Source organism: Cherax quadricarinatus, chromosome 1 (assembly GCF_038502225.1).
Source record: "Cherax quadricarinatus isolate ZL_2023a chromosome 1, ASM3850222v1, whole genome shotgun sequence".
In the NCBI taxonomy this organism is placed as follows: domain Eukaryota; kingdom Metazoa; phylum Arthropoda; class Malacostraca; order Decapoda; family Parastacidae; genus Cherax; species Cherax quadricarinatus.
In genome coordinates, this window is record NC_091292.1 from 82,812,590 (window position 1) to 82,831,178 (window position 18,589).

At 37.5% G+C, this 18,589-nt stretch overlaps 1 protein-coding gene across 1 annotated transcript in view; it reads right to left on the bottom strand.

The window, feature by feature from the left end:
- Window positions 1-18,372, bottom strand: part of Gorab (Golgin, RAB6 interacting) — an 85,452-nt gene extending 67,080 nt beyond the window's left edge. Inside the window, exons 1-2 of the mRNA XM_053776584.2 lie at window positions 18,209-18,372; window positions 11,646-11,794 (exon numbers count right to left, since the gene is read on the bottom strand). Coding sequence (XP_053632559.2) covers window positions 11,646-11,794; window positions 18,209-18,290 — 231 coding nt within the window. The 5' untranslated portion in view covers window positions 18,291-18,372. The remainder of the gene's footprint in view (window positions 1-11,645; window positions 11,795-18,208) is intronic.
- Window positions 18,373-18,589: the final 217 nt, after the last annotated feature.

The window sequence follows — 18,589 nt, forward strand, 5'->3', positions numbered from 1 at the left end:
AGTAACAACAAACAATTTTTTTATGATTTTTGAAGTCTGTAGGTGTAATGAACATATTTTAATACACAGAGCACAATAAAATGACTACATTATGCATGATCACTATAAAATTTCTTACATCACAGCCTCTGACCTACAAACTGCAAAACAATATAAGGCACTGTGAAAAAAAAAATGAATGAATGTTACTCGTACCATTTTCTAACCACAAGATGGTTTTTACATAAACCTGTTCTCCACTGTTATAGTAGAGATGATGAGGATGAGTTACCTTTTTTTTGTTAACACACCAGCTATCTCTCATCAAGGTAGGATAACCCAAAAAAGAAGAAACACTTACGATCATTCACTCTAATACTGTCTTGCCAAAAGCATGCTGACATTACAGCTCAGATCCCCCTCTCAATTGCAATATCCCCTCCCCCCCTCCATCAGAGTGCAGACACAAGTAGCTGCCCATTCAACCATCAGAACTACCTTATAATGTGAACAGAAGTTGGTAATTTAGCCAATTTTACACAAAATTTAAAAAAATTAAATTTAAAAACAGAATCGAAAATAAACACTGTTGGTATTTCAGCCACTAAAGTAACCTTTCCTCTGTTCACTAATCACATTCCCAGGTCTCATGTACAGTGGACCCTCTATTATTGGCCATAATCCATTCCAGAAGGTCGGCCTAAATCCGAAAAGGCCGAAAACTGAAATAATATTTCCCATAAGAATTACTGAAAATCCAATTAATCTATTTCAGACACCCAAAAATATTAAAAAAAAAAAAAAAAATTTTAAAGATCAACTATAGTTTTACATACAGAAAACAATGAGAAATAGATATAAAGCACAAATTTTAATGATAAATGAACATTACATACCTTTACTGAAGACTCTTGTTGGCGTATTGAAGAAGGCAAGGAGGGGAGAGGGAGCCAGGAATCCCTGTCCATAAGGTATCAAAACCCTCTCTAGAGTTACTTCCCTTCTTTCTCATTTACTGCCACAGTAAATTCATTACTTACCTTAAAATATTTGTAGTCTTAACCCTTTCAGGGTCCACAGGCCCTCTCAGAGACTTGCTCTCAGGGTCCTCCAAATTTCAAAAAAAAAAAAAAAAAATTATTTTTTCTTATGAAAAGAAAGAGAATCTTTTCCCGATCATAATGACACCAAAAGTATGAAATTTGATGGAAAACTTACGAAATTATGCTCTTGTGAAGTTAGCGGTCTCAACGATGTTTCTGCATTGGCGATTTTGCCCATTTTAGAGCCCTATTTTCGGCCAATTCCAGTGTAGTAGTCGACAAAAATCATAACTATTTCGCTAGAACTCCATTTTTTCTATCGAATGAGTACAAGAAACCATCCATTTACCGATTTCAACTATCCAATACAGTGGTCAGAATTTAGCAATTTTTGCCAATTTCACACAAATTTCAAAACATGCCAATTTCCAAATAGGGTCCAGAATAAACAAGAAACACATTCTTGGCACTAAAATAACATTTCCTCTGTTCATTAGTCACGTCCCCACGCCCCTCTAACATTCTTTTGCTTTCCATTTTGAATTTTTATTCTCACAAAAAATAGATTTACTGTTATGCAGACTACTGCATTAGTGTAGAAATGGTATAAATAATATTGGCACACTTGTGAAAGAATATCAGACTCACCAGTTGACGTGTATTGGACGCTTAGCATGATTTGTTTACTTTTGAATTTTGGTAAAAATCGAACATTTCTGCTACTTTGAGCTTAATTTCAAGGTACTTTTCATTGTAAAACCAGTCAAAATCATCTTAAGTTCTGTAATATGTCTTCCATTCTATAAAATGAGACCAGGAAAACTAGAATACAACAATAAATACCATACGAAAATACAGTGCAAAGTTGCTGTTTTAATCCAAAAACACAAAGTTTTTTTCTCATTACGCACTGTGTATTATTATTATTATTATTATTATTATATTATTATTATTATTTTCTAAGTTGTTTGTTGGGTTATCTTATTCAAACTTGGGCAATGTATGATGGAAAGATACTTCTTCACGTACACCAAAAATGAAAGAAATCAGACCATAAAGAGCGGAGTTCACTTCTCAGCCATTAGCGGCCGCTTAGCGGTATACATGTATTTTTGTATGGTTGTCATGGTTGTATTCTCATTTTTTCGGTCTCATTTGACAGAATGAAAGATATATTACAGAAATAGATATGATTTTGATTGCTTTCATGACGAAAAGTACCTTGAAATTGCGTTCACAGTAGCGAAAATGTTCTATTCTTTAGTGAAGCTCAAGAGTAAACAAATGACGTCACCATCCAATACCTGTCCACCTGCCAGTCTAAATTCCAGTACGGAGTCAAGAATGGATTGACAATATTTATACAATTATTACAATAATGCAGTAGTCTGCATAACAGTAAATCTTCTATTTCTTTTTTTTTGTGAATAAAAATTCCAAATGGTAAGCAAGAGTAATATAAGAGGGGCCTGTAGCCGTGACTAATGAACAGAGAAAATGTTATTTTAGTGCCAGGAATGTCTGCATTGTTTATTCTGGACCCTATTTTGAAATTGGCATCTGCTGAAATTTGTGTTAAATCGGCCAAATTGCCAATTTCTGACCACTTTATTGGGTAGCTGAAATAAGTGAATGGGCGGTTTCTTGTACTCAGCTGACAGACTAGAAGTAAATAAGTTTATTCAGGTATACACAAATACAGTTACATTCAAATTCAAAGTTTATTCTCTATAAGGATTACAATGCTGAGTTTACAGAAATTTGGTTATTGTTTGGTTTACATGTAGTAAAATTGTGATTACAGAGTGTACCACTAGAACGCTTAGCATGGCTAGGCATTTCGGGCATAGATTATCATACATAGCAGTGTATGTATAGAGAACCTAGGATAACCCAGAAAAGTCAGACAAAGTGACTTATTTCCAGTACCTGGCTTGGGCTTGCCATATATGATTTTTGGTAAATATTTTTTTTTTCTCGGTTGTTTGTTGGGCTATCTCAAACTTGGGTAATGTATGATGGAAAGATGCTTCTTAACGTACAACAAAAATAAAAAAGACTGACGATAAATAAGGGAGTTCACTTCTCAGCCATTAGCCGCCTCTTTGCAGTATATTTTCTTATGGTTTTTATGGTTGTATTCTCATTTTTTGGACTCAATTGATAGAATGGAAGATATATTACAGAAATAGACATGATTTTGATTGCTTTCATGATGAAAAATACCTTGAAATTGAGCTCAAAGTAGCGGAAATGTTCGATTTTTGCCGATGTTCAATGAACTGTGTAAGTCAAGTTGGTTAATTTTATTAAGTGTATTCTAACCTAACCACTCTGTAATTTGGCAAACTCAGTAATCTGGCACACTACAGGTCCCAATGATGCCGGATTTGTGATGGAGGACCTGTACGGCCAAAACTCTGAGAGGGTTAATGTAGGGTGAGAGGTGAGTAGTATTTATTTGTAGGAAATCAGTGTAGTCAGTGGTAGATGTAGTGTAATGTAGCCCCCCTGGGCTACATTACACAGCCATGTTATTACACTACACAGCCATATTACAGTGGACCCCCGCATAACGATATTAATCCGTTCCTGAGAGCTCATTGTTATGCGAAATTATCGTTATGCGAATGAATTTTCCCCATAAGAAATAATGGAAATCAAATTAATCCGTGCAAGACACCCCAAAGTATGAAAAAAAAAATTTTACCACATGAAATATTAATTTTAATACACACAAACTGAAAAAGACATGCACAGTTACATGACACTTACCTTTATTGAAGATCTGGTGATGATTGATGGGATGGGAGGAGAGTGTTAGTGTTTAGAAGGGGAATCCCCTTCCATTAAGACTTGAGGTGTCAAGTCCTTTTCCGGGGTTACTTCCCTTCTTCTTTTAATGCCACTAGGACCAGCTTCAGAGTCAATGGACTTCTGTCGCACAACATATCTGTCCATAGAGGCCTGTACCTCCCGTTCCTTTATGACTTTCCTAAAGTGGTTCACAACATTGTCAGTGTAATAGTCACCAGCACGGCTTGCAATAGCTGTGTTAGGGTGATTGTCATCAAAAAAGGTTTGCACTTTAAGCCACATTCCACACATTTCCTTAATCTTTGAAGTAGGCAACTTCTTCAATTTCTCTCTCCCCTCCTCCGAAGCAGTTTCCTCAGGTCTGGCCTCATGCTGATGAAGATGATCTAGCAGGTCATCAGAGGTTAGTTCTTCATTGTCCTCCTCTACCAACTCTTCCACATCATCCCCACTAACCTCCAACCCCAAGGACTTTCCCAATGCCACAATGGATTCCTCAACTGGCATAGGATTCCCAGGGTTAGCCTCAAACCCTTCAAAATCCCTTTGGTCTACACATTCTGGCCACAGTTTCTTCCAAGCAGAGTTCAAGGTCCTCTTAGTCACTCCCTCCCAAGCCTTACCTATAAGGTTTACACAATTGAGGATATTAAAGTGCTCTCTCCAAAACTCTCTTAGAGTCAATTGAGTTTCTGAGGTCACTACAAAGCACCTTTCAAACAGAGCTTTTGTGTACAGTTTTTTGAAGTTTGCAATAACCTGCTGGTCCATGGGTTGCAGGAGAGGAGTGGTATTAGGAGGCAAAAACTTCACCTTAATGAAGCTCATGTCCCCATAAAGTCGCTCTGCCACGTCTGTAGGATGACCATTGGCATTGTCTAACACCAGGAGGCACTTAAGGTCTATTTTCTTTTCAGTTAGGTAATTTTTCACATTGGGGGCAAATGCTTGGTGTAACCAGTCATAGAAAAAGTCCCTAGTGACCCATGCCTTACTGTTTGCCCTCCACAGCACACACAAAATAGCCTTGAGGATATTCTTTTTGCCTGAACGGTCTGGGAGTTTCTGAGTGATACACTAATAAAGGCTTCACTTTGCAATCACCACTAGCATTGGAACACATCAACAAAGTAAGCCTGTCTTTCATAGGCTTATGTCCTGGGAGTGCCTTTTCCTCCTGAGTAATGTAGGTCCTGCTTGGCATTTTCTTCCAAAACAGGCCTGTTTCATCACAATTAAACACTTGTTCAGGTTTCAGTCCTTCACTGTCTAAGTACTCCTTGAATTCCTGCACATATTTTTCAGCTGCTTTGTGGTCCGAACTGGCAGCCTCACCATGCCTTATCACACTATGTATGCCACTACGCTTCTTAAATCTCTCAAACCAACCTTTGCTGGCCTTAAATTCACTCACATCACTAGTTGCAGGCATTTTTTTAATTAAATTCTCATGCAACTTCCTAGCCTTTTCACTTATGATCACTTGAGAGATGCTATCTCCTGCTATCTGTTTTTCATTTATCCACACCAGTAAGAGTCTCTCAACATCTTCCATCACTTGCGATCTCTGTTTCGAAAACACAGTTGAACCTTTGGCAAGAACAGCTTCCTTGATTGCCGTTTTCTTGGACACAATAGTAGCGATGGTTGATTGGGGTTTACTATACAACCTGGCCAGCTCGGAGATACGCACTCCATTTTCATACTTAGCAATGATCTCTTTCTTCATCTCTATAGTAATTCTCACCCTTATTCCTGTAGGGTTGGCACTAGAAGCTTTCTTGGGGCCCATGGTCACTTATTTTGCAGATAAAATCACCAAAAACACTGTAATAATACGAAATGTTCCGATTGTATGCTTGGATGTTACCACGGAGGCTGGCTGGTAAACAATGCCACCGGCGGAACATGTGAGGCTGGCTCAGGCCGCACATTAGACGCGTCTCGGACGAATAGCGTTGAGCGGGTTTTTTAGCAGTATGCGAGGCAAAATCTTAGCAATAAAATGTATCGGTATGCGGATTTAACGTTATGTGATGCCAACGGTATGCGGGGGTCCACTGTATTACCATGTTCACTGAGTTTAATCGTTTCTAACAACTACCTTTAGATGTCATCATAAACAAAGGGAGAAGTAATGAATAATTCAAGCCAAGAATTGTAAACAAACGCGTATGAAGGGCAGTGACTGGGCCAGGCGCCAGATTCACAGTTTTCTCTAACGCTGAATCAGGGAAAACACAATGTTTACTCTCTACCTAACTCACCACTCAATAGCATATAAACATTGCATGTTTATATGCTATGTAACGTGTTTCTTACATAATTTTTAAGAAAATATCATAGATGGATTAACCCCTTGACTGTTGAAACCCCAAATCCTGAGGTGTCTCCTGGTGTTGAAAAATTTTTGAAAAAAAAAAAAAAAATCTTATGAAATGAGAGAATCTTTTCCCAATGGTAATGACACCAAAAGAACGAAATTTTATGGAAAACTTACGGAATTGCACTCTTGCGAAGTTAGCGATCTCGGCGATATTTACGAATTGGCAATTTCGCCCAGTTTGAGCCCTATTTTCGGCTAATTCCATTGTTCCAGTCGACCAAACTCATAGCTATTTATTTAGAACTCCATTTGTTCTATCGATTGAGTACAAGAAACTGCCCATTTACCGATTTCAACTACCCAATAACTTGGTCAGAAATTTGCAATTTGGCCAATTTCACGCAAATTAAAAAATATGTCAATTTCAAAATAGGGCCCAGAATGAACAATTCAGACATTCCTGGCTCTAAAATAACATTTTCTTTGTTCATCAGTCACGTTTCCAGGCCCCTCTGATATTACTCTTGCCTTCTATTTTGAATTTTTATTCAAATAAAAAATAGAAGATTTACCGTTATGCAGACTAATGCAATATTGTAATAATTGTATAAATAATGTCAACCCATTCATGACTGCATTTAGAATGGCTAGTTGGACATTTATTGGACAATGACATCATTTGTTTACTTTTGAACATTGGCAAATATCAAACATTTCCCCTACTTTGCGCTCCATTTCAAAGCTCTTTTCATAGTAAAACCAATCAAAATCACCTCTATTTCTATAATATGTTTGCCATTCTATGAAATGATACCAAGAAAACGAGAATACAACCATAAATACTATACGAAAATAGACCACAAAGTCGGCGTTTTAATCCAAAAAAAAGTCAGTTTTTTTTCTCATTATGCACTGCATACTGCAGGATTTTTTTTATATGGTGCACACTGACCACACAGACCCATTCTCTCACATGTGGACCTACCAGCTTTCTCCTGCTTGATTTGAAGCCGCTAGAATTTTTGAGTATATATACGTCAAACACAGTGGCTCGTAAGACATATATATACGACTGAAACAGTCACAGGGTTAATGAAAATGTCTATATTAACCTAAAATAAGACATTTAATGTGCCCAAGAGAGATTATTATTAAACATACATCGTATATAAACATTGCATGTTTTTATATACAGTGGACCCCCGGTTAACGATATTTTTTCACTCCAGAAGTATGTTCAGGTGCCAGTACTGACCGAATTTGTTCCCATAAGGAATATTGTGAAGTAGATTAGTCCATTTTAGACCCCCAAACATACACGTACAAACGCACTTACATAAATACACTTACATAATTGGTCGCATTCGGAGGTGATCGTTATGCGGGGGTCCACTGTACTATGTAACTTGTTTCTTTGGGCCCATGGTGGCTTATTTTGCAGTCACACTCAATAAACAACCACAAAAAACAATGGATTATCATGAAACGTGGGGGTGGATGCGTCCAATACGGCCGATTTCTGAGTTGCCAGCCAAAATCCAGGATAGAATTTAGGCCAAAAAAGCGGCCGAAATCCAATTTGGTCAATATCCAGAATGGCTGATATCCGAGGGTCCACTGTATATAAATAATACTTGTCCTTCATTTTGAATCCATCATCACACAAAAAATATGTTTTACCCTATTTCTCAGATAAAATATAATGAATGACTGGTTATGATATAGGTCACCTACCCTTCCTCATGAAAATCAATAAAAGTCAAATATTTCTGACACTGTGAGCCCTATTTCAAGCTATTTCTTATCTGAAATCAACCAAAATCATTTCTATTTCACTACTATGTCTTCTACTGATCGAATAAAACCATAAAAACCACTCTAGAAAACACCTCAAAGTTGTTATTTTAAACCAAACACAGAGTCAGAGGTTTGCTTTTTCTATTATGCACTAAGTGGGGCATGATATTTTTTATACTGTGCACTCACTGCACAGACCCATTCTCTCGTGTTTAGTGCCAAAATTTACTGCTCACGGCATATTTGAGGGAGCTGTTCTTAAAATGTAGATCTACATGAATGACACTGGCATCAATAACGTAGATCTACATGGGAGACAGTGAGAGTTAATTTAAATAATTTTTTGACCAAACACTAAACCCTGTACTAGTTTCCAGGAAAATAACGAAGATGAGGGTTGTGGTATTGGTTTATTCACCAGAAAACAACACACTGTCTCCTGACATGGGTCTTAATCAGATGATGACCTGTTCAGTGGTTAAGTATGTACTACCTACTTGTTTACCAGAGTTAGGTTGAGGCCCACTTATTCTGGAATGACACATAATTCAAGTACAGTGGAACCTCAGCTTACGAATTTAATCCGTTCCACGACCTTGTTTGTATCCCAATTTGTTCATATGCTGAGTAAATTTTCCTCATTTAAATTAACTGAAATGGCATTAATCCGTTCCAGCGGAATTCCTGCTCTCAGGAGGCACAACAAAATACGTACTTCAATATGCTAATATCAACTCTACGGCTTATTTATCTATCACAATTCATCTAATTTCACCATCACTCAAGGAATGCACAACAGGTGCATCATTGTCAGTGTTCAGCATTTCTTCGATGTCAGCTTCCTGTAACTCCATTAGCACACAGTCAAGGTGAGTAAATAGAATTGTTAACGCTTATTGCTTGGGTACGTTTATTCTGTTAGTGGGTTGGATCTATGAAGGACCTGCCTAGTATGGGCCAACAGGCCTACTGCAATGTTCCTCTTTTCTTATGTTGTTATGTACCCACGACACCAATCAGACCCTGCCCCTCCCACTCACGTACAGTGGACCCTCAGCTAACGATGGCATCAGCTAACGTTAAATCCAGTTAATGATATATTTTAACGCAAAAATTTTGTCTCGGCTAACGCTAAAAAACTCACCCAATGCGCGCCTCAGATGTCCTGTGGCCAGCCAGTGCGGTCGCATCCACGCATACAATCGGAACATTTCATATTATCACAGCGTTTTTAGTGATTGTACCTGCAAAATAAGTCACCATGGGCCCCAAGAAAGCTTCTAGTGCCAACCCTGTGATAAAAAGGGTGAGAATTAGTATGGAAATTAAGAAAGATTTTGAAAGGTTTGGGGCTAACCCTGAGATGCCTATGCCAGTTGTGGAATCCATTTTGCCTACTTCAAAGATTAAGGAAATGTGTGCAAAGTGGATTGAACTGCAAACCTTTATGGATGAAAATCACCCTAATACAGCTATTGCAAGCCATGCTGGTGACTATTACAATGACAATGTTGTGGCCCATTTTAGGCAAATCTTAAAGGAACGGGAGGTACAGGCCTCTATAGACAGATTTGTTGTGCGACAGAGGTCCAGTGACTCTCAAGCTGGTCCAAGTGGCATTATAAGAAGAAGGGAAGTAACCCCAGAAAAGGACTTGATACCTCAAGTCCTAATGGAAGGGGATTCCCCTTCTAAACATTAACAACTTCCACACTCCCCCCTCCTCCCATCCCATCAATCATCACCAGATCTTCAATAAAGGTAAGTGTCAGTTTGTGTGCATTAAAATTAATATTTCATGTGGTAAATTTTTTTTTTCATACTTTGGGGTGTCTTGCACGGATTAATTTGATTTCCATTATTTCTTATGGGGAAAATTAATTCAGCTAACGATAATTTCAGCTATCGATGAGCTTACAGGAACGGATTAATATCGTTAGCTGAGGGTCCACTGTATTTGTCCAGTCTCTTTTTAAAGCCACCCAAGGTTCTATCGAAGCTAAAACCTTGGGAAGTTTAAAATTTAGGTTGGATAAATACACGAGTGAGAGGGGTTGGATTTGAGTGGGACTTGCACACGAGTAAATACTAGAATTATCAAAGCTTATTTCTTGGGTAGCACTGAAAACTGAATTGGGCAAATATTCTGTTAGTGAGATGGATTATGAAGGACCTGCCTAGTATGGGCCAATGGGCTTTCTGCAGTGTTCCTCCTTTCTTATGTTCTTATTATTATTGTTAATTTAGGGAAGTGGAGCACGGGGTGGCCCGGTGGCCTGGTGGCTAAAGCTCCCGCTTCACACACGGAGGGCCCGGGTTCGATTCCCGGCGGGTGGAAACATTTCGACACGTTTCCTTACACCTGTTGTCCTGTTCACCTAGCAGCAAATAGGTACCTGGGTGTTAGTCGACTGGTGTGGGTCGCATCCTGGGGGACAAGATTAAGGACCCCAATGGAAATAAGTTAGACAGTCCTCGATGACGCACTGACTTTCTTGGGTTATCCTGGGTGGCTTACCCTCCGGGGTTAAAAATCCGAACGAAATCTTATCTTATCTTATCTTATCCTTGATCAAGAGTCAAGAGCCCCTCACCAAGGAGCCTCCCTTGTGGGAGAAGTTCACATCCTGAAATTCTGTTCATATCCAGAAGCAAAAAATCGATCGAGTGACTGTTTGTATCCTGAAAAATTAGCATGGTGGGGCATTTGTAAGCCGAGGTTCCACTGTATTTTGTAGGGGTCAGCCTAAGAAAGGCTGGAGGGAGGGGGTAGAGGAGGTTTTGTGTAAGAGGGGCCTGGACTTCCAGCAAGCATGCATGAGCGTGTTAGATAGGAGTGAATGGAGGCAAATGGTTTTTAGGACTTGACATGCTGTTGGAGTGTGAGCAAGGTAACATTTACGAAGGGATTCAGGAAAAAAGGCAGGTCAGACTTGAGTACTGGAGATGGGAAGTACAGTGCCTGCAGTCTGAAGAAGTGGTGTTAATGTTGAAGTTTTATAACTGTAGCGTAAGTGCGCCTCTGGCAAGACAGTGATGGAGTGAATGATGGAGAAAGCTTTTCTTTTATGGGCCACCCTGCTTTGGTGGGAGATGACCAAAGTGTTAATAAAAATAATTTTGTTCCTAAACACAAGAGGACCAGTTATTTTTATGAATTGACATGACTTGAGTGTGACAAGGTTAACATTTAATGAAGAGATTGAGATAACCCAGTTAGCCAGATTCACTCCCCTCCCTCTAATGGAGAGGTTGGCATGATGCAGTTCAGAAGGTCATTTGAACTGTTATGTCTGTGCATGTCTAGAATGAATAATGGTAAATATGTTTCCTATTTTGGGTTACCGTACCTTGGTGAGCGACAGCCAGTGTGGTTAAAAAAAATCACTGAACTGTTAATTTTACACTGTAATCCTAGTTTGTAATTTTTCTGAAACAGACTTTACAAAGAGTACAATAAATTTCTTACTACAAGAAATGTTCTTCTCCCCCAAAATGAATAAGTAGTAGAGATTTGTCAGCTTGTTTCTTATGAATTTAAAAATAAAATGAAATGAAAATCTCACCATATTGTGAAAATAACAAATTGTGTAAGGAGAACTGAGACTAAACTGCCAACATATCTATTAAAATACTGAATAATTCTTTTTCACTTTTATTTACTCTAAGACAACATCTCATACCTGAGCTTGGGAGAGTCGAGCTTGTGGTGGAATGGGTGAATAATTGTGAGTTGTCTTAGTAGAATGAATCTTTCCTGGCTTCTCTTTTGTCAGTGTTTTTCCTGAGGATTGTAGCCTGACTTGACGCAATTCAGTCTTTTGATTCGACACTGCAAGTATAGTAAAATATTAATAAAAAAAGGTAAAAAACAATAATGAGGTTTTGTTAACTGAACTACTGTACAGTACATGATATTAATTAATCATGAATAATGATATAGTACTGGTGATCTTTTTCATTTAACCCTTTGCCTGTTTTGGTCATATATATACGTATTACGAGCCACCGTTTTTGACGTATATATACTCATAAATTCTAGTGGCTTCAAATCAAGCAGGAGAAAGCTGGTAGGCCCACATGTGAGAGAATGGGTCTGTGTGGTCAGTGTGCACCATATAAAAAAAATCCTGCAGCACACAGTGCATAATGAGAAAAAAAAAACTCCGACTGCTTTTTTAATTAAAAGGCAGACTTTGTGGTCTATTTTCGTAAAGTATTTATGGTTGTATTCTCGTTTTCTTGGTCTCTTTTGATAGAATGGAAAACATATTATAGAAACAGAGGTGATTTTGATTAGTTTTACTATGAAAAGAACCTTGAAATGGAGCTCAAAGTAGGGGAAATGTTTGATTTTTGCCAATGTTCAAAAGTAAACAGATGATGTCATTTTCCAATAAATGTCCAAGTAGCCATTCTAATATGCAGTCATGAATGGGTTGACATTATTTATACAATTATTACAATATTGTAGTATTCTGCGTAACAGTAAATCTTCTATTTTTTGTTTGAATATAAATTCAAAATAGAAAGCAAGAGTAATATCAGAGGGGCCTGGAAACGTGACTGATGAACAAAGAAAATGTTATTTTAGAGCAAGGAATGTCTGCATTGTAGATGAATGGTTCAGAGAACCGACACGTTGATAAATTAGACACATACCCAAGAGTTGCACATGTGTCTAATTTATCAATGTCTGCATTGTTCATTCTGGACCCTATTTTGAAATTGTCATATTTTTTAATTTTCGTGAAATTGGCCAAATTGCAAATTTCTGACCACGTTATTGGGTAGTTGAAATCGGTAAATGGGCAGTTTCTTGTACTCAATCAATAGAAAAAATGGAGTTCTAAAGAAACAGCTATGAGTTTGGTCGACTGGAACAATGGAATTAGCCAAAAATAGGGCTCAAAGTGGGCGAAATCGTCGATTCATAAATATCGCCATGGTCGCTAACTTTGTGAGAGCGTAATTCCGTAAGTTTTCCATCAAATTTCGTTCTTTTGGTGTCATTACAATTAGGAAAAGATTATCTATCATTTCATAAGAAAAAATAACTTTTTTTTTGAAATTTTGTGACACCAGGAGACACCTCAGGATTTGGGGTTGCGACAGTCAAGGGGTTAAACACCAGATTTCAGCTGTCTAATACAAATTACAAATATTACTTCATTAACTGTTTTCTATTTAGATACCACTTATATGCACCACCTAATACGAGCCCTATATTCTTTTCTCACACACTTTTTTATCTTCCTGTAATCAAATGTATTAACAACCTTTCATTTTGACTAAATTTAAAATTATTGAAATAGTAAACATTTTTTTGCTGTGGAGAGTTTGAGACTTCTACATATATTATATAATAATGCTTTATCTGATTAAGGAAAAACTGTTCATTAACATTTATGACTTCAAAAGTTCAATACAAACCTGTTTGCTCCGAAACTAATATCATAGATATTGCATCTTGCAGTTCAGGTTTTACCTTGAGCTCACACCCTTGAAAAAGAATGGGGATTGAAAGATAAGTCAATTTATATATATAAATGGCAGATTTAACCCTTTGACTGTCGCGGCCGTATATATACGTCTTACGAGGTACCGTGTTTGACATATATATACTCATAAATTCTAGCGGCTTCAGATCAAGCAGGAGAAAGCTGGTAGGCCCACATGTGAGAGAATGGGTCTGTGTGGTCAGTGTGCACCATATAAAAAAAATCCTGGAGCATGCAGTGCATAATGAGAGAAAAAAAACTCCGACCGTTTTTTTTAATTAAAAGGCAGACTTTGTGGTCTATTTTCATATAGTATTTATGGTTGTATTCTCGTTTTCTTGGTCTCATTTGATAGAATGGAAAACATATTATAGAAATTGAGGTGATTTTGATTGATTTTACTATAAAAAGAACCTGGAAACGGAGCTCAAAGTAGGGGAAATGTTTGATTTTTGCCAATGTTCAAAAGTAAACAAATGATGTCATTGTCCAATAAATGTCCAACTAGCCATTCTAATATGCAGTCATGAATGGGTTGATGTTATTTATACAATTATTACAGTATTGCAGTAGTCTGCATAATAGTAAGTCTTCTATTTTTTGTTTGAATAAAAATTCAAAATAGAAAGCAAGAGTAATATCAGAGGGGCCTGGAGACATGACTGATGAACAAAGAAAATGTTATTTTAGAGCCAGGAATGTCTGCATTGTTCATTCTGGACCTTATTTTGAAATTGTCATATTTTTTAATTTTCGTGAAATTGGCCAAATTGCAAATTTCTGACCACATTATTGGGTAGTTAAAATCAGTAAATGGACAGTTTCTTGTACTCAATCGATAGAAAAAATGGAGTTCTAAAGAAATAGCTATGAGTTTGGTCGACTGGAACAACAGAATTAGCCGAAAATAGGGCTCAATAATGGGCGAAATCGCCGATTTGTAAATATCGCCGAGGTCGCTAACTTCGCAAGAGCATAATTCCGTCAGTTTTCCATCAAATTTCGTTTTTTTGGTGTCATTACAATCGGGAAAAGATTCTCTATCATTTCATGAGAAAAAATAATTTTTTTTTTTTTTTGAAATTTTGCGACACCAGGAGACACCTCAGGATTGGGGGTTGCGACAGTCAAAGGGTTAAAGGTTTAACTTGCAGTTGTTTGATTTATGACTATAGCACCCAGGATAACTCAAAAATGCCAGTGTATCATCAGGGACTCTGTCTTATTTCCACTGGGGTTCTTCAATCTTGTCCCCCAGGGTGCAACTCACAAAAGCTGGCTAACATCCAGGTGCCTATACTGCTAGGTGAATGGGGCAGCAGGTGTACGGAAACATGCCCAATGTTTCATCTGTGCCAGAGATCGATCCTGGATCCCTCAGTATATGAGCTGAGGATGCTACCAACAAGCCATGAGCACTCAGCAGTAGAAGATTTCCTTTTTAATATGAGCAATACTGCTTATTAACCCTTTGACTGTTTTCGACGTATAAATACGTCTTACGAGCCAATGTTTCTGACGTATATATACTCAATAATTCTAGCGGCTTCAAATCAAGTGGGAGAAAGCTGGTAGGCCCACATGTGAGAGAATGGGTCTGTGTGGTCAGTGTGCACCACATAAAAAAAATCCTGCAGCACACATTGCGTAATGAGAAAAAAAAAACTCTGATCGTTTTTTTGGAATAAAACGCCGACTTTGAGGTGTATTTTGGTATAGTATTTATCGTTGTATTCGCGTTTTCATGGTCTTAGGTGATAAAATGGAAAACATATTACAGAAATAGAGATGATTTTCGTTACTTTTACGATGAAAACGACCTTGAAACTGAGCTCAAAGTAGCGGAAATGTTCGATTTTTACCAATGTTCAAGAGTAAATAAATCACACCACACGTCCAATACACGTCAACTGGGGAGTCTAATATTCTTTCACTAGTGCACTGATATTATTTATACCATTTTTACAATAATGCAGTCGTCTGCATAACAGTAAATTTTGTATTTTTTTGTATGAATAAAAAATCAAAATAGAAAGCAATAATAATATAAGAGGGGGCTAGAGATGTGACTAATGAACAGAGCATATGTTATTTTAGTGCCACGAATGTCTACCTTGTTTATTCTGGACCCTATTTTGAAATTGGCATCTTTTTTATTTTGCGTGAAATTGGCCAAATTGCCAATTTCTGACCACCATATTGGGTAGTCCAAATTAGTAAATGGGAGGTTTCTTGTACTCAGCTGATAGATAAAATGGAGTTCTAAAGAAATAGCTATGAGTTTGGTCAACTGGAACAATGGAATTGGCTGAAAATTGGGCTCAAAGTCGGCGAAATCGCCGATACGCATATGTCGCCGAGACCGCTAACTTCGCGGGAGCATAATTCCACGAGTTTTCGACCAAATTTCGAACTTTTGGTGTCATTACCATCGGGAAAAGATTCTCTATCATTTCATAAGAAAAAATAATTTTTTTTTTTTTAAAAATTGAGCGACATAGAATGACAGTTTCAGAGAGGGGCCTGAAACAGTCAAAGGGTTAATACCCACAATAACAAAGTTTACAAGAATAACTGAGACTGCTGAAATATCACTTGATCACATATGGACAAATATTCCAGCTCCTCAAACAGCAGGCAATATCACAAACAATACAATTTTTATTTCTTTATGCAGTACAAATAGTGTAGTTTACATGTACTACTGATCACTACTCTACCTTCACCAGTTTAAAGAACACTACCCCATGAAACTAGTAAAATCTTCAGGCTCCTTAATGATCTGTCAATAAATAACTTTATAGTGGCAATCAGCAACTGCACAGTGGCTAAGACATTAACTCAAATGTTCACATATTCTTTCACACAACACAAAGCCTCTACAACAGACATTGCCCATTAAAAACCAAAGAAATAACAACAATGGGATTAAATATCCCATGGCTAAAGAACTAGCCAAGGGATAAACTATTGTATATATGTTGGTAGAATTACAGTAATGGCTTGACAAAGCTCCTGGAGAGTGAAACGTTGCCACAACAAAATGTCACATTAGTTGCACTTGTGGATAAACTATTACATTTGCTGAGCTCATGAACAGATTAAAGGAGATATAAAAAAGACCTGGATAATGCCTTTTCAGATATGTAAGGTATCAAAATCGAAGAAATAGTTCTAACCACACCTAATGAATCTCACCTCCAAGCCTTGGAGACGGCAAATAAAATAAATGTTTTGTTTTGACTGTTGGAATAATCAAGCTAGCAAAATCCCAAACTCTCCAGTCCAACTTAGAGATTACCTCACTGGTAACTATTCAAGCTCACTGTAACTATCTCTAACTACAATATCTGCTGGTAAAGTGAAAAAAAAAAGTTTGCTGGTGATTGAGTAACAAAAAATATTGCATTTTCAACTGTAAAAGAAAATGAATTAGAAATAGACATATGTTTGGCATCACACCAACTCTGATAAACATGACACAGAAATAGAGTGATCTTTCAGTAACTAAAAGACTATGACAGAGAGGTGTTGTCACACTTGCAATTTGCCCCTTTTGCTCTGCATGATTGTCTACCTTTTCCACCATCTACAGTAGTTCCTGTCAATCACAATAGGTTGGTATAGTCTTTGTGTGGAGTATAAGAATCATGTCATCACTCTCCTGGACCTAGAAGTCCTTGTGAAGGATATTACAGACAGGCTGGGATGCATCCCGCAATTTACTGAACCTCAATTGAGCTGCAAAAAACCTGCCTTATGACAGAGGTCATATAGCTCTTGGGGAATAGAAGGCATTCAGTTTCAATCCACGGAAGGTGAAGACAAGTTCCATTCCTTGGATAAAGAGCCCTTAACATAAAAAAAGCATAATACTATTTTAAAGAATCTGACCCCAAAATAATAATAATGATACAATAAAGTTAAGCATTAAACCCAAAATGGTTATACAGCCCTCCCCCCCATAAAAAAAAAACATGAATGCAGACCCACTTACTACTGAATATTAACTATAAATTTTCACCCAAATCTGCCAAATAGCTTTTCTATATATATCTTGACCAATATATGGTATCAACTTCGCTATCCTTCTCTGTCTATTTTCTATCCCACTTTTCAAGGATCCTAATGTAAATAAATGACCTTGACTCCTTTGTGTTATCCTAGGTAATTTACATATATGTTACTATGTCAGATAATTGCAATCACCCAAAATTTGTACTTAAACTTACTTGCATCCATTTTGTAATACGGGAATCAGATTATTATTATTATAATCAAGGGGGAAGCGCTAAACCCGTAGGATTATACAGCGCCCGGGGGGGGATGTGGAAGGCATTCAGGCTTAATTCGGGGAACTGAAGCACAGATCCAATTCCCTAAATCAAGAGCCCTTCACCAACATCAAGGAACCTTCCATGAGGGGACGGGAATCAGAACTGAGCAAAATAATCAAAATCTGTTCTTTAAAACGTTAATAAGAGGGCAAGTGTTTTGAAAAGAAACCTCTCCTGTAAAATATATCACTTATCGCAAAATAATCTCCTGTAAAACATATTACTTATCACAAAATAACCTATCTCAAATACCGTGGATCCCATAAATAACAGCAACTTTAACACTAGTTTAGTCTTTCTGCAAAAAACTTTCCTAGAAAGTTTGCTTTCAGAAATATTACTTCGGGGATAAAATTTACTCTCAAACTACCTTGAATAGCAAGAACTGCTTACGTGTTTTCGTATTACCTTGCCCACCTCGTGAGGCACTTCCCCTTTGTACATTTTTAATATCTTCCTCCGTGAATCCTGCCCAACCCCTTGAAGTCATTTCGTGTTTACATCTGCTGTCACCAACCAGGGCTGCCAACCCTTCCTGTGTTGTTGCTGGGCTTAAGGGCTGAGACGGATATGGCCCTCACGAACACTCTTGCTGTATGACCTCTGTCTCTTGCTGTATGAATCTCTTCTTCAAAAAAATATTTCTTGGTATTATTCTTGGGTGTCCCAAATCTACAAAGGTTCTTAATATGAGGAAGGAGCTTGGTATTTCTAGTATCAGTGATAGGATTGTTGAGATTAACACTGTACTTGGTATTAGAATGTTAAGAAATGAACCAGACACTGTCA